The sequence below is a fragment of the Vipera berus genome (assembly GCF_964194415.1).
Source record: "Vipera berus genome assembly, chromosome: Z".
Lineage (NCBI taxonomy): Eukaryota > Metazoa > Chordata > Lepidosauria > Squamata > Viperidae > Vipera > Vipera berus.
Genome location: NC_138205.1, coordinates 105,204,746 through 105,230,400, shown reverse-complemented (window position 1 = coordinate 105,230,400; position 25,655 = coordinate 105,204,746). Strand labels below are relative to the sequence as shown.

At 37.4% G+C, this 25,655-nt stretch overlaps 1 protein-coding gene across 4 annotated transcripts in view; it reads left to right on the top strand.

The window, feature by feature from the left end:
- MLLT10 (MLLT10 histone lysine methyltransferase DOT1L cofactor) overlaps window positions 1–25,655 on the top strand; it is a 125,432-nt gene that overhangs the window by 57,018 nt on the left and 42,759 nt on the right. For all 4 annotated transcript variants that reach the window (XR_014028620.1, XM_081345213.1, XM_081345212.1 and 1 more), the window contains 3 exons: window positions 9,655–9,750; window positions 14,761–15,016; window positions 16,241–16,810. Coding sequence is in view for 3 of the 4 variants with exons in the window: in XM_081345213.1 (XP_081201339.1) it covers window positions 9,655–9,750; window positions 14,761–15,016; window positions 16,241–16,810 (922 nt within the window). In the remaining variant the exon portion in view is untranslated. The remainder of the gene's footprint in view (window positions 1–9,654; window positions 9,751–14,760; window positions 15,017–16,240; window positions 16,811–25,655) is intronic.

The window sequence follows — 25,655 nt, the reverse complement described above, 5'->3', positions numbered from 1 at the left end:
GGGGAGCCTCTGCGAATGACTGCCGTGGTGCTGCAATATTCGTAATTTTGGGACTTGCTTATAAACACTAGGGGGTGCTGATTGCGTAACTTCGAAGAAGCGTTAATTGAACGTTTGTAACTTGGAGATTACCTATACTGTAGCCCTGTATTTGGTTCTGTACTACTGTATTTGGTTCTGTACTACTGTTAGAAAAGGCAGAAAGCCTTTTGGATTTTGCCTGGCGAGGCTTGAGCTCTCCATTTGGAAGGAAGTCCCCCACTCCATGTTGGATTTTGCCTGGAGAGGTTTGTGCTGAACAGGGGCAGTTTTTTTGTTTTTGTTTTTTTAAAAGGTTTTAAATTTAAACTAACTCCAGAAGTTATGGGTGTCCCTTCACTGGAGGCTTTTAAGAAGAGACTGGATAGGCATTTATCAGAAATACAGTACTCTCTTGTGAGAGCAGTGGGTTAGACTAGATGACCTCAAGTTCCCTTCCATCTTAGTTACTGTTGCAAGCTGACAGTTCTGTAAACCCCACCACCGTCTCCCTCTGGGTGCATGGCTGGAGACACTTAAGCTAATTACTATAGTGACAACTGCAATCAAGAGAGTTCACCACCCCCTCTGAAGAAGCTTGAACTGCCTAGCAACAAACATTTTTTAAAAAAAAAACAGTTGCAAAGGCAGAGCCTGTGGCTTGCTTGGGAGGCAGTTTAGTTCCTCAAACTGGAAACAGCTGATAGGCGACTGGAAAGGCCAGCAACAGTAGGAAAAGTCTCTCAGTTCAGGCAGCCTTCAGAGTAAATAGTACCGGTAAGTAAGATCTTCGTTGATTTACCAAACCATTTGATTCAGTTAATGAATTTAATATTAAATTTTTTGTGAAATTTGAGTCTAATTCATTTGACAATTTTTTGATTTATGAGCCTAATGGGCAGGCTCAATTAGATTTGTACCTCGGGGACTACCTGTAATCATGCAAACAGAGCTTTCGATGGAAGAAAAGGTTGATGGTTTTTCAAGGAAAGATATTTATTTTGTTTGGCTAATAGCATTTTGAGCTATATTTGAAAGAGTTACAAATATTTCCATATCCAGTTTTTGAGACTGAATAATTTAAATAAATGTGGAGATTACTATATGTAGTCATTTAAGACTGATTTGTGTTTTATTTTTCTAATTGTGAAAATAATTGTGCAATTTATTGTGTCTATGCTGTTGAGAAAAAAATCATCTTGAATTCTTCTTATGGTACCAGTGATGATGCCCCGGAGGTGACAACTGTCCCTCTTCAACCAGCCGCTTTCTAATTCGCCGGGGTCCCACATGGCTGAATGCATCCTGGCATGGCTGGTTTCCCTCCCCCCCATCCTGTCCCTCCTGGCCTCACATGCTCTCCTTTTCCCAGGCACAACCCACTGCATCACCTCTTCAGCTGTTGGCCGACTATCCATCTCGGAGGCGGCTTCTTTGAACTGCTGGTGACAGGCTGCCTAGCCCCAGTGTGCCGGTTTAGGGGCCGACAGGCTGTGGCTACTGACGGACACCGTTGGCCCCCATGCGCTCGCTGGCCTCTGTGTGTGGGGGGCGATGGTGTCAGGCAACAGCTGCCCCAGCCCTTTCCTTGCCCCATGGCAATGGCACCCCCACCCTGCCTCGCCTCATCCCACAGGATGAGTCTCCTGCCTACCGCCCCACCTGCCAGAGACCTCCTGGAACTCCCCCAACCCTGCCCACCCCCCAAAGGGGCCTCTCCCCATGAGCAACATTTAGGTGACCACACCCACCTTGGCCACACCCACCCAATCTTCCATGACCACCACAGCCACACCCACCCAGTGGGCCACGCCCACCTGGCACCCAGTGGTAAATAAGTGAGTTTTGGGTTGCAGTTTGGGCACTCAGTCTCTAAAAGGTTTGCCACCACTGCTCTAAGATATTTGTCTTTGCATTGATCAGATTGAGCTTCACCAGATTTCTGGCATCATTCTTACTTCCAAGAATGTTGTATGTACTATTTGGGCTTTATTGGAAAATAGAAATGGTGAATAGTTGCAGTGTTGTGCTCTAAGAATGCCTAGCAGAAAAATGATAAAATCATGTTGGGGTGATGTAGGGCATTCTGGAACTCTAAAAATAATTTTGATTGAGAGCAGCTTCATCAGTTTTCCTCCCAAGCAATGGTTTTATCTCTCCAGAAATTCTAAAATGAAACATAGAAATGTATTGGGGAAAAGTTTTCATAATGCTATGTTAACTTGTATCTACTATATTAATATGGAATTTTCTTCCATGTCTACTCAGAAATAAGCCTTACTGAACTTAGTAGTACCCTAGAGATCCATGTTTTTCTCATCCTGATGATATTCTGGAAGTCTTTAAAAAATAGACTGATCTTCCAGGGCTTGGAATAGATCGTGGCGTCCTATCAGTGGTGAATGAGTGCGTTTACAATATGATTGTCTGAGTTCTTCAGGTTTTCTCTTCCCTGTTTTTTTTAATTTTACTTTTTATTTTACTATAAGCTGCCCAGCATTGTTCTATGATATTTGATGCCTCTAAGAATGAATGTATGAATCTAGCTAGTTGGTTAGTTATTAGCATCTACAAGTTAACAGCATTGGTTTTATTAATTAATTAATTAATTAATTAATTATTGGGACTTATATGCTGCCCTATCTCCCGAAGCACTCAGGGCGGCTAACAACAATAAAATACAATGATACAAAAGTTAAAAAGAATTAAATTAACAGCCCCAATGGAATAAATTAAAATTGAAGTTAAAGATTAAAAAACATTTTAAAATCCCTGTTGTCAGTCCAGGTCAGCCTGATGGAAAAGAAGTGTTTTAAGGCCACGGCGAAAGGACCGGAGATCCGGGGCCATCCGGAGCTCAAGGGGAAGTTGGTTTTGGACATTAATTTAAAAATAATCAAAAATTATTTTCAAAACAGGTAGTGAAACATGCATTGTATGAATACTAGAGCTGGTATCTATTTCAATATGGTTTGATTCTGATAAAAGTGACCTTAGATAAGGAATATTTTTAGCCTTTATAACTCATTCTGTTAAACAACATTTAAGTTTACAACATTCAGGTGTTTAGAGGGATGGGGAAAATTTGTTTCCAGAAAGAAGAAAAAATGTTGGAGGGAATGTAATATTTGTAGTTATACTAGTATGATAGTACTGTTTATTCATTGAATCCTTTGCTAGTTATTTTTCTTTTATTAGTTTTATTCATTTATAACATAAAATGTGAAAATACAAAGGGACAACAGTAGAAAAAGGGAAAACAAAAAAGGTGTGAAGAAAGGGAGGGGGAAAAACAAAAGGCATTGATTTCCAATCAGTGGTGGGATTCATATATGTGAACAACTGGTTCTCTGTGTGGATGCCATTTCTGGAAGTCCATTCTGGGGTTGGGCAAGAAAAAATTAGCTACTGGTTCTGCTGAAGTGGTGCAAACTAGCTGAATTGCACCACTGCTTGCAACTCTCTGTTCCAGTAAAATCAAGACATTAAAATCAAATCTCAACTTTTTACATTTCTATAGTAGTATGCACTAGCCATTTCTGTATCGGCAAATCAGCCTAATTGGTAAAACCCAAAATCATAACATCATTTTTTTCCACCTCAAGCACAAAGTCCAGAAGGGGTTTCCAAGTAGAAACAAAAATACTTATGTTCTTTTCTTTTATCAGCACAGTCAATTTGGCCATCTCTGCTAATTCCATCAGCTTTTGTAACCATCCATGGTAGGAATTGAGACATCCTTCCACTTTTGTACATAGAGCAATATTGCTGCCATCACCGTATATAAAATCAGAGTTACATTCCCCCCCCCCCAGTTCTCTTTCCATTAGACACAAAAGGAAAGTTTCTGGTTTAATCTTTATGTTCACTTTAATAATTTTCTGCATCAATATATTTATTTATTTATTTATTTATTTATTTTTATTGCCCTGTACACCGAAGGGCGGTGTACAGGGCAATAAAAATAAGAATACAGGATACAAGATTTAAAGTTAAATGATTGTGCCCAATGTAGTAAGTTAGTTAAAAATAATGTTAAAACCCCAAACCCATCAGACCAGGCCGGCTTGTTCGAATAGATAAGTTTTTAGATCACGCCGGAAGGAGCGAAGGTCGGGGGCCATTCGTAGTTCGGCCGGTAAGCGGTTCCAAAGAATTGGTGCACCCACTGAGAATGCTCTCCCCCTGGGGGTCACCAGCCGACATTCTCTGACTGGTGGTACCCTGAGGAGGCCCTCTCTGTGGGAGCGTACAGGACGGAGGGAAGTTGACGCCGGCAGTAGGTGCTCCCGTAGGTAATCCGGACCCATGCCATGTAGGGCTTTGTATGTCATCACCAGAACCTTGAATTTCACCCGGAAGGCAACTGGAAGCCAATGCAGCTCACGGAGTAGAGGTGTAACATGGGAGTATATGAATCCTACTTCAATATTTCTTTGTTATTTCTTATTGCTTTGTTAGTTATTTTGTTACTACCCTTTGTTAGTTAGTTAGTGCAATACAAAAAAGGCACACCTTTTTTAGACTGCAGCTTAATTTGTTAAGTCTTAAAATTAAACCTGCAATACTTACAAAATGAAATTCAATGGTGAAAAAAGTACGGTTCTACATTTAGGAAAGAAAAACCAAATACATAGGTATAGTGGTGGTACTTTGCTCAATAGTAGTAACTGTGAGAGGGATCTCAGAGTCCTAGTGGACAATCACTTAAATATGAGCCAGCAGTGTGCTGCAGCTGCCAAAAAGCCAACACAGTGCTAGGCTGCATTAACAGAGGGATAGAATCAAGATCACGTGAAGTATTAATACTACTCTACAATGCCTTGGTAAGGCCACACGTGGAATACTGCATCCAGTTTTGGTCACCACGATGTAAAAAATTGTTGAGACTCTAGAAAGAATACAGAGAAGAGCAACAAAGATGATTAGGGGACTGGAGGCTAAAACATATAAGGAATGGTTGCTGGAAATGTCTAATTTAATGAAGAGGAGGAGGGGGTGACATGATAGCAGTATTCTAATATCTCAGAGGTTTCCACAAAGAAAAGGGAGTCATGCTATTCTCCAAAGCACTTGAAGGCAAGACAAGAAGCAAAAGATGGAAATTAACCAAAGAGAGAAGCAACCTAGAACTAAAGAGAAATTTCCGGACAGTTAGAACAATTAATCAGTGGAACAACCTGCCTCACAACCTGTTGTGAATGCTCCAACACTGGAAGTTTTTAAGAAGAGACTGGACAGCCATTTGTCTGAAATAATATAGGGTTTCCTGCCTAAGCAGGGGATTTGGACTAGATGACCTCCAAGGTCCCTTTCAACTATTACAGTCAGCCAGATGTTCAGATATGGCATTTTTGTCTACCTGTCAAGTCTTTACCAAGGACCTGGGATAGGCAGATGTGGATGTTTGATGGTATTCTAAAGTCCCAGAGCAATTTATCCTCTTCTTGTTGGACTTGATCTGTAATACCAGATCATTATTTCTTTGTTTTGAATCACTGTGTATTTGCGACGGGTAAACACCTTTCCTTCTAGTAGTTCTGCAGCTGCTGGCCCTGGTTACTCAGCCAACAGTCCTGAGTCCTGTAGCCCATTTTTTGTCAGATTCTCCAGTTCTTTCTCGTCTATTCTGCTGTCTCCAGGCACTGCTACATCCACTATCCAGACTTTTTTTGTCCTTCTTACAGACAGTTCTTAAGTCCGGGGTGTTACGTTGCAGGTGCTTGTTTGTTTGAATTCTGAAGTCCCAGAGCAATTCATTTTCTATGACTTTTTCTATTTTATGATCCCACCAGTTCTTGCTTAGAGGCAAATGATATTTCTTGCAGATCTTCCAATGCACCATTGTTGCTACTTTGTCATGCTGCTGCTTGTATCTGTGTGATCTTCTTGCAGCAGCTTACCAGGTGGTCCACTGTTTCTTCAGCTTCTTTGCATAGGAGGCACTTACTGTCTGTTGCTGTCTTCTCAATATTAACTTTGTATGTGTTTGTCCTTAAGGCTTGGTCTTGTGCAGCCAGAATTAGTCCCTCGGTCTCTTTCCTCAACTTTCCTGCTCTTAGCCATTGCCAGGTCTTGTTATTATCTCCTTTCCCTGCTGTTTTTTTTAATGTACTGGCATTGTGGTGCTTTGTCTTCCCATGCCTCTATTCTGTTCTTCATTTGGTCTTTCTTGTAGGCCAGTTTGGTCTCTCCAGTAGTCAGTAAGCCTTCCTAATATACTAATTTCAGTGCATCTTCATCATTGTCCTTCAGATATTCTTCCAAAGCCATTTTTTCTTCTTCAACCATCTGATGTACTTGCAGCATTCCACGTCCACCTATTTGCCTTGGTGGATAGAGTCTGTCAATATCACTGCGTGGATGAAGGGCATGATTCATTATCATTATTTTTCTGGTCTTCCTATCCATTGCTTTTAGTTCTGCTTGAGTCCAGTCCACTATTCCAGCTGTGTATCTAATGACTGGAATTGCCCAGGTGTTGATCGCCTTCACAGTATTTCCTCCATTGAGTTTGGACTTTTAAGATCTTCTTTACTCTCTTGATGTATTCATCTCTAATCTTTTTCTTGACTTTAGTGTGCTTGATGTTGTCAGCTTGAAGGATACCCAAGTATTTGTAGTAATCTTCTTCATCCATACTTTTAATGTTATTTTCGTGGGGCATCTTGATAGTTTTCACTATTTTTCCTTCTTTGAGAGTAAATGTGGCACATTTGTCCAAGCCAAACTCCATTGCAATATCTTGGCTATATATACGGACAGTGTTCAGCAGCAGTTCTATTTCAGATGATGTTTTTCCATACAGCTTCAGATCATCCATGTAAAGGAGGTGGGATAGTCTAGCAGATGTTTTTGATGTTTGATAGCCATGTCCAGAGTTATTCAGTATTGTTGACAGAGGAAACAGTGCAATAACAAATAATAATGGTGATAATGAATCTCCTTGAAATATTCCTCTCTTGATATTAACCTCTCCCAGTCTTTCACCATTGACCTGCAACTGTGTCTTCCATTGTGGCATCGATCTTTACACAAATTTTCTGATGTTTCTACTGACTCCTGTTATTTCTAGGCACTTGATTATCCAGTCATGTGGCAGAGAGTCAAATGCCTTTTTGTAGTCAATCCATGCCACATTCAGGTTGGTCTTCCTTTTCTTACAGTTTTCCAAGATCATTTTGTCTCTTAGGAGTTGATCTTTTGTTCCTCTGGTATTGGGTCGGTTTCCTTTCTGCTCGGGTGGAAAGAGATTGTTTTCAACTAGATCAGACATGCCAAACACAAGGCCCCGGGGCCGGATGTGGCCCGCGAAGTGTTTTCATGTGGCCCACGAAGCCATCCTGGAAACAGTGAGGGAACAGCCCCCACTGCCTTGGCCCTGGCCCAGAGACCCTCCTTCTGCCAGAGACCCTCAGATCTGTCCCACTCCTGCCCAGGCCCCCATAGGCACCCTTGATGCGAACAATGTAGAGCTGGCCATGCCCATCCAGTAGGCCATACGCACTCTAGCCACACCCACCCAGTAGGCCACGCCCACCCTGGCCATACCCACCCGGCCCCTTGAGGGCAACCACAATGCTGATGAGGCCCTCAATGAAATTGAGTTTGACACCCCTGAACTAGATGCTGTTGTACTGCATCAGCTACCACACCCGTTAGGAATTTGAAAGTTGTTGGTAAGCAAGTAATTGGCATGTAGTTGCCTGGTGTTGCCCTTTTTCTGGATTTTTCATTATTAGGTAGTTTTTCCCAGTTGTTAGCCACTTTTCAATTTCTCCTCCTTGTGGTATATTGTTGAACTGCTTGGCAATGAGTGGGTATATAACAGATGTTTCAACCAAAACCCATGCAGTTCATCTTCACCTAGTGCTGGCCAATTTTTGATCTTCCTTGTTCTTTTTTCTACCATTTTTGTTGTTATTACTAGTTCTTTCATTTCAACTTCTGTTTTATTTTATTTATTTATTTATTTTTATTTTAATTCCATTTATATCCCGCCCTTCTCCGAAGACTCAGGGCGGCTTACAAGCTTAGCAGTAGCCTTCATTCTATGTATATGCCTGCTTATTAGGGCTTTCACCCCCCTCCCCCAAGCGGCCAAGCCGCATCCTTGTTGTGTTTCTTTGGGTTATCCCATATCTGCTTCCAGAACTGCAGTCTCTTCCTTGTCCCACAAGATCTTCACCCTCTCATTCTTGACAACTTTTTCCACATTATTATTATTATTATTATTATTATTATTTATTAATTATTATTATTATTTATTATTATTATGGCTTTTGTATTCATTATCTGTTGTTGATATCTGAAGGTTTTGTGTCACTACTTGTAATAAATTCAGTTTGTAAGAAATTGTAAATTTTCATCTACCCAGTTTATATGAGAAAAATTGCTGCAACTTTGAATTCAAATCATGGTTTGTTTTTCTCATTCTTTTGGGGAGGTAATTTTAAAAAGCAAATAGACATTATTTTAATGATTGAAAATGGCATTCATTTTAAAAGACATGGTATTATTGATATATCAAATTGTCAGTAGCTGTATTCAAATATAATATACTAAACAGTGGTTTAGCATTAAGAGAATAATGGATGCAAAGAGAGATCAGTTGTTTCTGCTTCAGATTACTTATTTACAGCAGAGTTCCAATTCTGAGCTATAGATTATTTGAATTATGATTTTTAAACTATATTTAAAATTACAGATTGCTTATATGCTTGGGTTATTTAAGTAGTCCATAATGAAGATTTATTATAATTATCTATGATAGGCTGAATAATACCGCCCTTGAGTTGGAAGCAAAATCCCATTTCATTTTCTATATCTTATGGTAGAAAGCAGACCCTCCCCCATGAATTCTTATTTTCCTTTCCCATCATATCTTACCACAAATAAGGGAGACGTTGAACCAACATATCCACTATTTTTACTTTTTGAAACCCAACAGGATTTAAAATTCAGTGTTACATAGCCGAAGATTCTAAAGATACTAGTAGCATGGAACTAATATAAATCACAAATAAAAGATGTCTAGAATACTATGCAAAAAACCGTACATTCTTGTTTTATAATACCTAGCTTTGGGAAGAAAGAACCAACTTTGCAAGCAACTAACCTCATTAATAGTGTTGATTGAACTGAACATTATTAAATAAAATTTATTTTGTACATATCATAAATTAGAACAATAAGTCTTTTAGTGACCCTTTCAGCTACAATGGCACTGAAAAAAAGACTTACAACCAGTCTTTGTACTTATAACTAGCGTAACATTCCCATGGTCATATGGTCAAAATTTGGGTTCCTGGAACCCTCGTGTATTTACAACGGTTGCAGCATCCTGGAGTCCTGTGATCGCAACCTACGACCATCCTAGCCAGTTTCTGATAAAAGTCACTGGGAGAAACAGGATTTGGTTAATGACTGCATGATTACTCAATAACTGCAGCATTGACTTAACAACCATGGAAAAAAGGTCATAAAAATCTGGTGCAATTCACTTAGCAATCACCTTGCTTAGCCATGGAAATTCAGATCTCAATTATGGCCATAAATCAAGGGCTACCTGTTGTTAAAATGCCAGTTTCAGCAGATAATTCCCTGATGTTGCTTTTACCTTTAATTCTTTTCTAGAAATACAAAGAAAAGGAAAAGCATAGACAAAAACATAAGAAGCAAACAGATTCTTCACCATCCTTGGTTCCTTCCCTTACTGTAACTACAGAGAAAGTAAGTGAATTTTTCTTGCAATTTTTGTTGAAATAATGTCTACATTTTTTATATTTATGAAATGAGGATTTCAATAGTTGCCAAATTTTATTATATATCTCTTTTGATAATAAATAGTGCTTTGGATTAAATATTTTTGATAGACATTTGTGATAAAATTGATTTTAAAAATATTGTTTACAAAAATAAAGTCATATTTATTTCAGTTTGATCTTTCCACAGAAGAACTATTCATAGAATATCTGAAATTAAAATAGAAATTATAAATACTATAGCTGGAGCACCTTTGAACTAAAAGTGTTTGATTTTAGTTTATATTTAGACTAAAGTTTTCCAGTAAATTAATTCTGTTAACAAGTGTTACATGTGACATCTAAACCTTCATTTAAACTTATAATATGTCCTTGCAATTAAAAAAAATCAGACCTTTTCCTCACTACTAAACAATTATGTTGTGTCTATAAACTAGTTTTGTTTCCAAATGTAGAATACTGAAAATTAAATACCTGCTAATATTTAAGTACAACTTCTGTGAGAGAATAAGTAATAATCTTAATATATAAGGCTAGTCTTGTATAATAAAATTTAAATTTTATTTTTATTTATTAAATTTTATTTATTAAATTTAAATAAAATATTTAAATAAATATTTAAATATTTTTAAATTTGTCTATAATAACTATTTTACAGTTTAATTGATTGGAATGTATGTGGAAGAAAATGAAGGGATTATATTAAATCACTGATATGTTTCAAACTTTTAAAGCATGATTCAGGTTTTTACACGAAATAACTGCATATTTGGCATAGTTAACTACAAAGCAGCCATTTGCTAGCAAATGTAAGATTACCCCTTGCTATTGTCTTAGTTCCTCTCTGTGCTCCCAAGCAGTTTATCTTTTTTCAGGGGTGATGGGTTCACTTCCAAAGAAAAGACTGAGATGTAGAAACTCTATTTATTTCATAAGAATTCCTATTGATATTCTTAAAGGGAGGATAAACAGATACAAGTAGTCCTTGACATATGACCAGAATTGACCCCAACATTTTCATTACTAAGCAAAGCAGTTTTTAAGTGAGTTGTACCCCATTTGGCAGAAAGTGAAGAGGAACTAAAGAGCCTCTTGTTGCGAGTGAAGAAGGAGAGTGCAAAACTTGGGTTGAAACTAAACATTAAGAAAACCAAGATCATGGCATCCGGCCCTCTCAATTCCTGGCAAATAGATGGGGAAGAAATGGAGGTAGTGACAGATTTTATTTTCCTGGGCTCCAAAATCACTGCAAATGGGGACTGTAGCCAAGAAATTAAAAGATGCTCCTTGGGAGAAAAGCCATGGCAAATCTAGACAGCACACTAAAAAGCAGAGACATCACCCTGTCAACAAAAGTGCGTATAGTCAAGGCTATGGTCTTCCCAGTTGCAATGTATGGCAGTGAAAGCCGGACCATAAGAAAGGCTGAGCGCCAAAGAATTGAAGCCTTTGAACTATGGTGCTGGAGAAGACTCCTGCGAGTTCCTTGGACTGCAGGGCGATCAAACCGGTCAGTCCTAGAGGAGATCAACCCTGACTGCTCTTTAGAAGGCCAGATCCTGAAGTTGAAACTCAAATACTTCGGCCACCTAATGAGAAGGAAAGACTCACTGGAGAAGAGCCTAATGCTGGGAAAGATTGAGGGCAATAGAAGAAGGGGCCGACAGAGAATGAGGTGGCTGGATGGAGTCACTGAAGCAGTAGGCATGAACTGAAATGAACTCCAGAAGATGGTAGAGGACAGGAAGGCCTGGAGGAACATTGTCCATAGGGTCGCGATGGGTCGGACACGGCTTCGCAACTAACAACAACAACAACCCCATTTTTACAAACTATTTTGCCACAGCTGTTAAGCTAATCACTGCCATTGTTAAGTGAATCATAAATTCCAGATTTGAACCTGGGACAATATAACTGTTATAAATGCATGTAAGCTGCCAAGCATTCAAATTTTGATTATGTGATCAGGGGATGCTGCAATGTCATAATGTGAAAACTGGTCATAAGCCATTTTGTTCAGTTACACTGTAACTTTGAACGGACACTGAAAAAATAGTTGAAAGTCGACTATCTATATTCTTAGTTGAAGGAATTGTTAGTATATTAGAGTCCACAATTACCAACCTGGAAATATCAGACTTTGTTAGGATTGAAGATTGTTTGTAGAACTCTAAGTAATAATAATTTCAATTAATAATTAATATTGATTATTAATAAAGAGTGTGATTTATATGATTAATAATAAATATTAATATTATTAATAGTAATAGGCACATTGAGTACAATCCCAAAACTACTGGAGCATCAGTTGAAAACCATTTGATTTGACAATATCACCATTGGTCAATTGCAAAAGGCAGCTTTATTTGAACAGTTTATATCCTATGATGATATCTATAACACTTTCCAACGTTCACATCAACTTATTCCACATCCTTGGAAAGGATTCAATAGATAAAGAAAAAGGCCAAATCCAGTCTGAATATATGGCTGATTGTATGACAAACACTACTACTACTACTACTACCACTACTACTACTACTACTGTCCTTGGTTAGGACTTGAGTTGTTAAGTTTTTACCACTCCCAGACTGAACTGAATTGAATATTAAATCTTAAATAATAATATATTGTTATTATTATTAATATTCAGATCCAAGCAGACAGACATCTGGCCCACAACATGCCTGACATCACTGTTGTGGAAAAGGGAAAAGTCTGATTCATTGATATTGCAATGCTAGGCGATGCGTGAATTGAAGAGAAGCAGCAAGAAAAAAATAACAAAATATTGTGATTTGCAAATTGAAGTTGAGCAATTGTGGAGGAAGAAATCACTGGTTGTACCAATTATAATAGGAGCCCTTGGAGCAATACCCAAAGGTCTGCCTAGATACCGGTACATAGAAATATTAAACTTATTAGGCCTGAATATTCTAACTTTCAAAAAAAAACAACAACCCATCTTACTCAGAACTGATGAAAATGTTAGTGAAAGTCAATGTTCTGAACCTTCCAGAACAATAGCGTTCACTGCAGTTTTGCTAAATTTGAGGTCTATTCCTCCAGCGTGGTGAGGGATTCCCCTATGGAGAGGGAACAGACCTCAAATCTGACTACCTTGTACCTCTTCGTTTTCACAATCATTCTCCCCAGTGGGCAGGGAGATATGGGAGGGCCAAGCCCTCTGTCCAGCATTCAGTTTCACAAGCCCCATGGATGCATAGTGACTGCAACTGGGAAAACTGGGATTGTGGTCACTGAACAAATTGGGACATTGCTGCTGACATGAGTGGTAGATAGAAAAGGTTTTCTAGGAACTGGAGGCAGAGCCAGTGTTAACCATTACTTTTTGTTCCTTACGCTACTACCTACCTTAATTTTCTATTCCAACCTTCAAGTGATGTCTTCAAAGAAATAATTAAACACATTAATTGAAGTACCATTTAAGACACCTAGTCTTTTCTTCCATTGTAAAATGTATGTTATAGGAGAAAATATTTTGAATAAAAAACAAAACTATCCCTCCGCATAGAAAAAGAATGTTAAAATTTGTTTTGATTCTTCAAGGGGAAGAAAGAGGAGAAGAAAGAATTTCCTGAGACATTGTCAGAATCTTAAAATATCTCATAAAATATGAAGAAAACAAGCTACAGTGAATCTGGCTTTAGATTATAATCTCTTCCCCCATAGATACCTCGAATGCTATAACTTCCACTTTTATCTTATATGATTTTTTGTTATAATTGATTAGGTTTTTAAAAATTTTGAAATTCTAATAAATAGAATTTGTTGCAATTTACTTCGCAAAACAGATTAAATAATACCAGATGATATTAAATTTAAACTTACATGGCATCCATCTCACTGATACAGTGACTCTGGTTGGCTTACAAGTAGGTTAAAAAGTAAATATAAAAACAGTTAATAACAATTATTAATAAGACTTAAATAAGAACTAAAACCAAGGGAATGGATGGGAACCTCTAGCAAAGATCATCTCTTCCCCAGTGGACCACAAGCCAGACAGCGAAGGCCATTTTGATGAAGACCATTTTTGTCTTTGAATGGCATTTTAGTGGTGAATTCTAAAAAGTTATAGGAATTAGGCTAAAAACACAATTCCATTTGAAGTTACTGAAGGGGAAGCAATTGCAGAGGAACATCTCCAGCTGGTTTATACATATGTGAGAGCATATGTGTATCTATATGTTTCAGAGAGCTTTTCCAATTCTTACTTATACTTGTAAAGTTTTATCAGCTTAATATTAATATAATTTGGTCTGTTTGCTTTAAGCATTGCAATCCTGAAAACTAATGTTCAGTATCTGTTTTTTAAAAAAAGTCATCTTGATTGTTGCTAAAAGAGAAAAGAGTAAAATTAATTTTTGATGCTAATTTTTTAAATGTCAGATGGTAATGCAGCTTCATGGATGTGTTGTGAGATGATATTGTATGTATACAATCATGATATTTTATAATGCTGTATTTTGTGAATTAAGCTAAAGAGTCATTTTAAAATTAAATGGCTCTTTGAGGGTAGACTGTTGTGGTCTATATTATATATACTTTTATTTATAAAGCTAAGGTGATGAATTCTATTTGCCACTGGGCTCCATATATTAAAATAATGTATTTTTCTTTCCTTTAGTCAGATTATCAAATCAATAATAGTAGAGGTTTAAGGTACAGCAGTTAAAAACACATGTTAGTGACTTAAAGAAAAGCAGGAAATTAAGCTTTTCAGGTTATACCATTGGTAGTTACATTGGAGAAGTTTTCAGAACCTTTCAATAAATAGTTAAAGGATGTAATTAAATAGGAGCTGATTTTATAAATACTGTGGAGAGACCAGTTAAGTATAATTTAAGGCCAGGTTAATATGTACACTGCCACTGATTGCTGCAAAGTCTTATGTCAGTTCTTGTGGTCTAACTGTCTCTCTCAACTTCCCTTTTCCCAATTCAATACTATTAAGACTTACACAAGTACTACCAACAGCTCTATGACAGGGTCATTGAAGAGGCTGGAAGATACCACAGCTCGTTTTACAAATGCAAATTTCCAGGAAGTCTCTGCACATGCTTCAAGTGGCAAAGATGTTTCAGAGGCCAGAGGTTCAGAGAGCAAAGGGAAGAAGTCAGCAGGTCATAATTCAGGTCAAAGGGGAAGAAAGCCTGGTGCTGCTAGGACTCCTGGAACTGCAGTATCAGCAGCTTGTACTTTTCAACAAGGTATTATTGAAGGGTACTCTATTGCTTTCTTCAGTGCCAAGTGGAATTTAAACTAAAAATAAATTTAGGTGAAATATATTTTTCATATTTAGTATATGAAGAATATAAATAGTTTCAGAATTTCTTTGGAGAAGCTAGCAGCAGCAAAATTTCAGCATATTCTCAGTATCTTACATGGCATTATCTAGAAGTAATTGTCCTAACAAATGTGAAAACCTATACTTGATTAATATCAGAACTATATTTTATGCTAATTTATGAGAAAGAAAACATTTTGAGAAACAATATGTCAAAGAAAGTACTGCATGTTTTTATCAAGAATTAGTTTAATACACAATAGTAGTGAAAAGAATATTTTCCAGTATAAATTTTTTTGGAATGATTTTATAGTTGAAAAAGCTATTTCTGTAATTGGAATATTTCCTATTATCTTTACTGTAATATTTTACATATAATAAATTGTTATAATTCTATCTGAAATTTGGAATATTCTTCCCTTTTGATTTAAATATATGTTTGTAATCAACAAAAACATATTTTAATTAGGCTTACTCTTAATTGCCCAATCCAAATATATTGGGAAAGTGTGGTGAGAGTTTAGTAAGGATAAGGTGCGAAAAAATTTTTTTAGAGGGGGGAAAATTACTTGTATACTTGGCTCCTGATCTTTGTATTGCGTACAAAGGGACATACGATAAGAACAAGCTACTGTTTTTTGTTTTGTTTTGCTTTCCCAGGATTATCTTGATCTTTTTCGTACATATTTTTCTGCTCAAAGAACCAGCAATTAAAGAGATGCAATTTTTATTTTCATTTCATTTGTCTAACTGACATAAATGGCATTCTCAGAAAACAAATGACTCTGTCTGGCTTACCATAAATTAATTTGAAGGGGTTTTTTGCTGGTTGCTAGCTTAAAAAAATAATATATTAGCAGTAATATTAAGGAGAGCATTAGTGACTAGTTAGAAAATCTGTTAAGAAAGTTCTGTAAATTGTAATTAAAAAAAACACCTGTTGCTGTAAACCATGAATATATGTAATTAGTGAGGTTTGGTTAATTCTGGAAAACAAACAAAGCTACATTCATGCCTAGGATTTCCTGAATAACTCAAAATGCATAATGCTAGTAAAAATCACTTTTAATTCTATACTTAAATATTTGCTAATAGAGTAAACATCGGTTTTCAACAATCAACACCTCTCCCCATCTCTTTTCTCCAGGAAGTTTTTTGGGAACTCCAAACAGTACAAAGTCATCCTCTGGAAGTTCTGTTCAATCTCCCCAAGACTTTTTGAGCTTTACAGACTCAGATCTACGTAATGACAGCTATACTCACTCTCAGCAGACTTTGTCAACCAAAGATGTATATAAAGGAGAGATTGGAAGTCAGGAAGGTGGTGTGAATTGTTTTACTTCCTTAATTAATCTTCCTTCAACCTCAACTGTTGCCTCCCAGCCTACTATTTTTGACAGTTCACCTGGAGAGTTAGGTAGTTCAAACCTTATACCAACAGGATACAAACGTGCTCAGTCATCTGGGATAGAAGATGAAACTATAAAGGAAAAGAAACGAAAAGGAAATAAGCTATGTAAGCATGGGCCTGGTCGGCCCAAAGGAAATAAAAGTCAGGAGAATGTTTCTCACCTGTCAGTTTGTTCAGCCTCCCCAACATCATCAGTAGCATCTGCTGCAGGAAGCGTAACAAGCTCCAATCTGCAGAAGTCCCCAACCTTGCTCAGAAATGGAAGTATACAAAGTCTCAGTGTGGGTTCCTCTCCTATTGGTTCAGGTAGGCATTTGGTATTATTTTAGAAGATACATGTTTAAATTTAGTTTTACTTCACAGTAATAATATATTGATTCCATTCTGTTTTAAGCTACATTATGTGAAAAACAGTTTCCTTTTTATAAATGTTTAAAAGCTAAATAAGAATTGTTTTTCAAGTTTTTATCTTTATTGCTGTTTGCCATGTGATATTTAAACTTGACATCCGTTATCCTAGTTTATTAGAGGTGAGAACTGCTTCAGTTTCAATAGGACAGTAGTGCTTTGGATTACATGTGGGAACCTGCAATGCATCTGCAACATTCCTAGTCTGTTTCTAGAATTGAGATCCTAGGAAGACCAGCTGTTTCAAGGAGTTTGTAGCATGTGCTGCTGAATAACTTTTTCTTTTGAGATACAGATAGAGAGTAGGATATGCAGCACTTCATATGTAGTGAGGCAAGAGGAGGAGACACTTGATTCTTTCACAAGTAAGTATTGACTAATGTACTTTTGTCAAATTGAAGTAATCATATTGATTGTGAAAGATTATTAATAGCACAATCATAGAAACATTAGTCTGGAATATTGCATTATTAAACTACTAATATTCTTGTATGTCTAGCACTAGTCGTGATAATTTGATAATTGGAACATTTGATGATGAGAAAACAATCTGTTTCTGAAACAGAAATTTTTGTACCACCTCTATAACTTGGTTGGGGTGGTGCGTTGGCTCAACAATTAAGATGCTAGGCTTGTTGGCTGGAAAGCCAGCAGCCCAGGTTTGAGATCTGAATGCTACACGACAGGTGAACTTCCGTTCTTGCCCCAGTTCCTGCCAACCTAGCACTTCAAAAGCATGCAGATGCGAATAGGTAAATAGGTATCCTTTTGGTGAGAAGGTAACAGTGCTCTGTGAGGCCAATGGCTCAATGGCTTTGAAATGGAGGTGAGCACCACCCCCTACATTTGCAAGGACTACCAGAGTAAAATCCACAAGGACTCTCTATAACTTGGTTTATTTTATACAAAAGCTATTCAAGTATGACTAAAAAAAAGGGAAAACCTTTAAGAGGCTATTTACTTTTTACTGTAAAGAAAAACAGTAGCTGAATTAATAAAAAAATCCCAAACTTTTTAAACATGCTTGAAGAAACAAATCAAAATCATTCATTCAGATGACACTAAAACAAAGTGTGAAAGACATTTAAGCATGTTATTTATTTTATATTCCCCTTAAAAATATTTCAGCTTACCTCATTTTGATTTTTGAAATAATTATTTGACATACTTTATCAAAAGCAGATTCTGCATCAGTTTTACAGAAAAAAGTTTACAAGCAGCATTTTTAAAGGAAAAAATGAAGAGTAATTGCAATAAGCAATAGCTAATTGAATTCCTTTCTGATGTTAGTGAAATGTGTGGGTATAATGTAATTGGAAAAGCAAGAGTCCTTGTTTTGAAGCACACCATTTCCTTTTCTCTAGAAGAGGGCAGTCAACAGCATTGTGGTGTGACTTTTTAAAGTCACTATCTTTCCTGAATGTGCTGTTTCTTCCTTAAAATTGCAACTGTTTCTCTGGTGCATGTAACGGCTTCTTCTTTTTTTAAAGAATGATTTAAATATCCTGTGCCTTTATGTTTTAGTTGTTTGAAACTATTATTTTTCTAGTTATTCTAGCTGTTACTCAAATATTTAAAATATTTCTGCTCATAGTTAATTTCAGGAAATCACTGTTTCTTGTTCTTCCTTAACCATTTTTGAGCACAGAACGTATATTCAATGTAAGTTTTTTCAGAAAAATGCTTGGGATATTTATGTATGTTACACTACTATTTTTCTTTATTTCTTGAGTCAGAATGTTCATGTACCTGCACATTAGATGCTTACAGTAAAGGAATTCATATTCATTATCTGAAATAATCTCTTCACAAACTTAAAATTTTTGTAACAACAATATTTATAATTAAAATGTCTTGAAAATAATGGATAAATGTCATAATAGTGTGCCCAATATAATTTATAATATTCAGGCATTAGGAATTATTTTTCTTTCAGAGAACTTACATACATATATACCAAGTTTATGACTTAATAGTTTAATATGAGGTGGTTGCCAAATAACATAGTCTATAAGGAACATATGATATATCACCAAAGGAATTAAGTTTATTTGGCATCTTTTCTTCAGTGGGAGGACATATGCTGGACTGCTTTATAAATGGTACATTAAAACTTTTGCATGCTCAATGTGTTGATTTTACTGTGGTTGAAATTTACCATCTTTTGTAAGACTACAGGAAAGTGGTCATGTATTGTAGATTTTCTCATCCTAAATTTTCATGTACTGTATTGCCTATCTCTGTCCTAACAAAGAAGCATTTTTTGCAATCCTATAGATTTTTGTATCTAATTCTGTATTAAAAACTTTTCTTTGTTGCCATAGAACTGCATGCAACAAGGCCATTTATATTAGAATTTTTTTAACTTTTCCATTTTGGCTACCAGCTTCTATTTCAATAACATTCACAGTCTCTCTGAGTCTTTATTTCTGTTGTTCATGTGAACATACATATTTTTAATCTTCCTTCAGATGTTTTGTTTCTGTTCTTTTCGTGAACTTCATCTTCTTGTCTTCACATCTCTTATTTGCTGCCACTTTATGCAGTAGCAAAAAAAGCATGGTTCTTATATTCTTGTCTGTCAGGGTGTCCCAGTGGGAAGACAGCAGCAGATGCCTGGAACATTTGGGGGCGGGGTTTATTACTATTTGAACAGCACAAAGGACAATTCTTCTGTATTTTGGCTGTACAAGAAGTACATACTATTAAGATTTGGTATAGTTCTTTTTAAAATTGTAAAAATCATGATAGTACTAGTATTATTTGTACATTGAAACTATGATCGTTCATTTTGCTATTTCATGGTGCCATTGTTATCACAGAAGAAATATTCCAAATTTTTGTAGTTGATATAGTTAAGTGTCATGGGATTCTTAATCACATATTGCATTTTAAAAGCAGAATTTGTCAGTTCCAAGCACTATAACAGACATGTCAAACAAAAGGCCCGGGGGCCGGATGCGGCCCACGAAGTGGTTTCATGTGGCCCACGAAGCCATCCTGGAAACAGTGAGGGAATGGCCCCCACTGCCTTGGCCCTGGCCCAGAGACCCTCCTTCTGCCAGAGACCCTCAGATCTGTCCCACTCCTGCCCAGGCCCCCATAGGCACCCTTGATGCGAACGATGTAGAGCTGGCCACGCCCACCCAGTAGGCCATACGCACTCTAGCCACACCCACCCAGTAGGCCACACCCACCCAGGCCATACCCACCCGGCCCCCTGAGGGCAACCGCAATGCTGATGCGGCCCTCAATGAAATTAAGTTTGACACCCCTGCACTATAATGACCGTAAGTTTGTTATTCAAAATATCCAGTTAATTCATTGACTGTCTCTGCTTTTGATTCCTCAGTTCCCTCAGTTTTTCAGATCAATTTTTATTTCAGTATTTATATAAGAATAGCTGTATCTTGGCTCCTTCTGAATTATTCAATAGAGTACCACTTAATTGAATCTTTCTTAACAGTTATATGACATTATTGGGTGAAATGAATAAAAAAATTTGAGTGTGCTTTAGCTTTTTCTCTTATCTAAATTTAAAAAGGAGTTCTTGAATTGATGCCCAGAATAGGAAACTGATTAATTAAATTCCAGTATAATCCATTGAAAAGGAATCATTGATAACGAGGCAGTTAACTTAACCAGTGGTTAATTTTTGTTAAGGTCATGTTCCTATAGACTGCAGTTGCTACTACATCTAACATTGCCTCAAAACCCCATTTATGGCTAGGGCTACATTTTCAATTTTAATACATTCTAGGATAGTAATTTGGTTTACTATTCTGTGAGGTTGATGGCTTTATTTTTTAGCAAATATTGACATTTTCAGAAACTGCAGCTCATGTAAGTGAAAGCATGAAAATTGACTGGGAATATTTATCTAATATCCTGCTTCTCAAGGTTTCTGATATAGTACTTTTGGTTTGAATGAGAGTGACTGGCTCAAAATCATACAGTGAGCTTCTGTGTGAGTGTCTGCACCATGGGTGTCAAACTCACTGTGTCATGTGACATGTCGCGACGTATCCGCATTGGCGAAGCTGGGAGAGGCGCAGCCAGAATTTTGACACCCTTGTCTTTAACTATTGTACCACTCAACTCTAATACTAGTATCAATATAAAAATAACTTCATTTGTTTTATTCAAGTACTGGTTTTTATTTTTAATATCTATTTCTTCGGGATACAATTTAGGAAGCTTTTTTTTATCATTACCTTCCTGTATAGTAAGGAACCATCCACTGTCTAATTCAGATCCATTGTTTCTCAGGTACTTTCTCATGTGCTTGCCACCAAGTAGACTTTTTGTCATTGGCATTTAAAGTACATGGACAAAACAGATACTGTCAGGAAAGGAATAATGAATGTTTAACCAATTCATAGTTATTCATAATCACATAGTTAATCTTTACATCTTTATTGTGCTTGAATTTATTTTATAGTTTTGTTCTTATTATCAGGAACCTTTATGGACCTGACAGTTCAAAACATATGTATAAACTTGAAATGTTGCATTTTTGTTAAATGCTTCCTAAGAAAACAAAAATTTCTGAAAATAATCTTTGGACATCTTGAAATGATTTACCACAGACAGCATTTGTGGTAACTCATTTGCAAAATAGCAATTAGTTATTAAATATCTATTTGAAGTTTTCAAGAAAGAAAAAGGAAGTGTTTCATATAGAAATTTTTTTAAAATTCAAATGATTTAGGATACTGTAGAATATCTGCTGTGGATAATTATTGATAAGAGCATTTGAAACAGTATACATAAGAGCAAAAAGTGCTGGGTCTCCAGCAGTTTGAAGAAGTTTTGTAGAAGAAATATTTATGTAAACAAAAAAAATACAGTGAGGGAAAAATTATTTGATTTCCTGCTGATTTTGTACATTTGCCCACTGACAAAGAAATGATCAGTGTATAATTTTAATGGTAGGTTTATTTTAACAGTGAGAAACAGAATAACAACAAAAAATCCAGAAAAAACGCATTTCAAAAAATTTATAAATTGATTTGCATTTTAATAAGTGAAGTAGGTATTTGACCCCTTCGCAAAACATGACTTAGTACTTGGTGGTGGCAAAACCCTTGTTGGCAATCACAGAGGTCAGACGTTTCTTGTAGTTAGCCACCAGATTTGCACACATCTCAGGAGGGATTTTGTCCCACTTCTCTTTGCAGATCCTCTCCAAGTCATTAAGGTTTCGAGGCTGATGTTTGGCAACTTGAACCTTCAACTCCCTCCACAGATTTTCTATGGGATTAAGGTCTGGAGACTGACTAGGCTACTCCAGGATCTTAATGTGTTTTGGGTCATTCCCATGCTGGAATACCCATCCATGACCCATTTTCAGTGCCCTGGCTGAGGGAAGGAGGTTCTCACCCAAGATTTGACGGTACATGGCCCCTTCCATCGTCCCTTTAATGCGGTGAAGTTGTCCTGTCCCCTTAGCAGAAAAGCACACCGAAAGCATAATGTTTCCACCTTCATGTTTGACAGTGGGGATGGTGTTCTTGGGGTCAAAGGCAGCATTCCTCCTCCTCCAAACATGGTGAATGGAGTTGATGCCAAAGAGCTCGATTTTGGTCTCATCTGACCACAACACACTCACCCAGTTCTACTTTGAATCATTCAGATGTTCATTGGCAAAGTTCAGACAGGCCTGTACATGTGCTTTCTTGAGCAGGGGGACCTTGCAGGCTCTACAGGAGTTCTGTTATTCATGGTGTAGTGTGTTACCAATTGTTTTCTTGGAGATTATGGTCCCAGCTGCCTTGAAATCATTGACAAGATCCTCCCATGTAATTTTGGGTTGATTCCTCACAGTTCCCATGATCATTGAAACTCCACGAAGTGAAATCTTGCATGGAGTCCCAGACCGAGGGAGATGCAGTTATTTTGTGTTTCTTCCATTTGTGAATGATCACACCAAGTGTTGTTACCTTCTCACCAAGCTGTTTGGTGATAGTCTTGTAGCCCATTCCAGCTCTGTGTAGGTCTGCAATCTTTTCCCTGACATCCTTAGACAGCTGTTTGGTCTTGGCCTTGGTGGAGAGTTTGGAATCTGATTGATTACTTCTGTGGACAGGTGTCTTATACAGGTAACAAGCTGAGATTAGGAGCACTCCGTTTATTCTCAGCTCATTACCTGTATAGAAGACACCTGGGGGCCAGAAATCTTGCTGATTGATAGGGGGGATCAAATACTTATTTCTCTCATTAAAATGCAAATCAATCTATAATTTTTTTGAAATGCATTTTTCTGGATTTTTTGTCGTTATTCTGTCTCTCACTGTTAAAATAAACCTATCATTACAATCATAGACTGATCATTTCCTTGTCAGTGGGCAAACGTATAAATTTTTCCCCCTCATTGTATATATATGAAGCAATAACATCATGTCTTTTTCTCTTGAATATTTTATGCTTTCTAGTACCCCGCAAAACATAGTCATGGACTGCATTTCAAAATTTAGTTTCAGGTACTTCTTTTTCAATATGGCTATCAAATTTATTTTCACATTTGCTTCTCCTCAGACTCTGCAATTCCAATAGAAGACAACTCATGGTTAAACTTGTGGAGTCGTTAGTTATCTCTGAGCTTGCAGATGTTTCATTACCCAATTAGATAGTGAGAGTTTCCTCCCTATTTATATAAAGTAGCTTACTCTGCCATTCTTGTAAGAAGTATGGTTTTCTTCTTGGTAGTACCTTGATTAGGTACTGTTTTTTACTTGATTGTCTAATGTGAATCCCTTTATATGATCTTCTGGTTATACAATTGGCAAGAATTAATATTTGAGCTTTCTTTAATATCAATTTATTGTTAGGCAATGTTTTCAGTAAGCATAGCAGCTTCATAAAAGCTATAATCATTGAGACTTCCGGTGGCGACGCGACGCTGAAAGACAGCCGTTTTTGGGCTGCCCGCTCCGCAGCTGTGTTTTTCCATCGTAAACAGCGTCGATCAGCTGTTTAGATGGATTTGAAGCCCCCTCCTCGGGAGAAGAGGAGGGGGTGAGGCCCCAGGTAGGGGTTGAGCTCTCCGGGGCCGCCTGAGCTGAGAGCTTGGGCGGCTGAAGGATGAGCCCCCCCGAAGCCTGGGTTGCTCCGAGCTGCGCAGCGCCTCTGCTCTGGGATCTTTGGAGCAGAGCCAGGCGTTAGCAACCACCCCTGCCAAAAGGAAATACTTTTGATTATCAAGATGCAGGCAGAGCGGTACAGGAGGTCAAGGTGAAGTGGACTCTTTATTTTTACTCTCTAGCTCAATGGATTTTATAGCTTTAAAGTGAAAGTGCGTAATAAGTGAAAGTGGGGGAAGATGGCGGCTAAAACTTCTAAAGCTCTTCGGAATGCGGGGTCTTCCCTGGTGCAAGAGACCTCATTGCAAGCTTTGCTTCCTCCTGCATCTCCCCCGGTATTGACGCTTAAGGATTTACAAGACGCTCTTGGAAAGCATGCACAATTGATGTCTGATATGATGGATGAAAAGTTGAAAAAGCTGGAGGAGAAAATGGAGGAGAAAATGGAGAAATTGGAGATGAAGATGGAAGAGAAGCTGAGAGCAATGAGGGTGGACATCTTGTCTATGGTTGAATCCGTAGCTGAATGTGTGCTACAGCTGGATATAAAAGTGGAGGACCTCAGTCAAAAGAACTCTATATTAGAAGCAAAGGTATTAGAAAATGAAAATATAAGGGATAAAATGGACGAGGAATTGAGCCTTGTTCAGTATAATCAGATGCAGTATGCTATTAGAATTAGGGGTTTAAAGGAGAATGGTAAAGAAGATTTAAAGCAGCTGATTTCTGAGGCTCTGGAAGGGGTACTGGGCCAGTCAGCATCTGAAATTGAGGGAAATATGGACAAAGTTTTTCGTGTAAATTCATGGATTGCAAGACAGAGGAAGTTACCCAGAGATGTGGTGGTCTATTTTACAAAGAGAGTAATTAGAGATGAAGTCATTCAAGCTGCTTATGATACTAATTTGGTAGTGGCTGAGCAAGAAGTTTTGGTTTTAAAAGAGATCCCTCCGAAGATCCTAAGGAGAAGGAAAGATTTTGCATTTCTAGTACAGGAACTTAAGAAACGTGATATTAAGTTTAGATGGGAGATTCCAGTTGGATTGGTGGCGACGCACGAAGGTAAAAGACATCGTTTGGTTACTGTGGCTCAGGCACGTGATTTTTATAGTAATGTGTTAAAAGCAACCCCCCTATCATTTTTGGAAGCTGCAAAAGGATACGGTGTGGGAAAGCTTCAAGATGTTGCAGATAGACAGACAGAGGACAATGGTGTTGGAGGGGATCAAGTCACAGTCTCATCGGTTGCTGCAGGAGGCCAGAAGATGACGCGTGCCGCCCTAAGAAGAGCGAGACGAGAGCAAGAGCAAGACCAGCAGAAAGTTATGGAATCTTCAAAGTGTGCTTACAGTGAAGATATGGGAGGAGAGCGGTCTAAAGAAGTTTTGGGGGTCATGACAGAGGTGCTCCAAAAGTTTTGGGGCGTTAAGATTGCTGATTAAATTTTTAGATTAGAATGTCAATGGAGTAAAATTATTATAGAGGAGAAAGAAAGTTTTTTTTTAATATTTTACACAATTTAAGATTGATGTTATTTGCTTGCTAGAAAAGTATATTAGGGTTATGGACTTAAAGTATGTGTTGAACTAACAATGGGTATGTAAGCTCCTAATTAACAACAAGTTGTCTTAGAGATTGCCTAAATCTTTTTTTTATATACT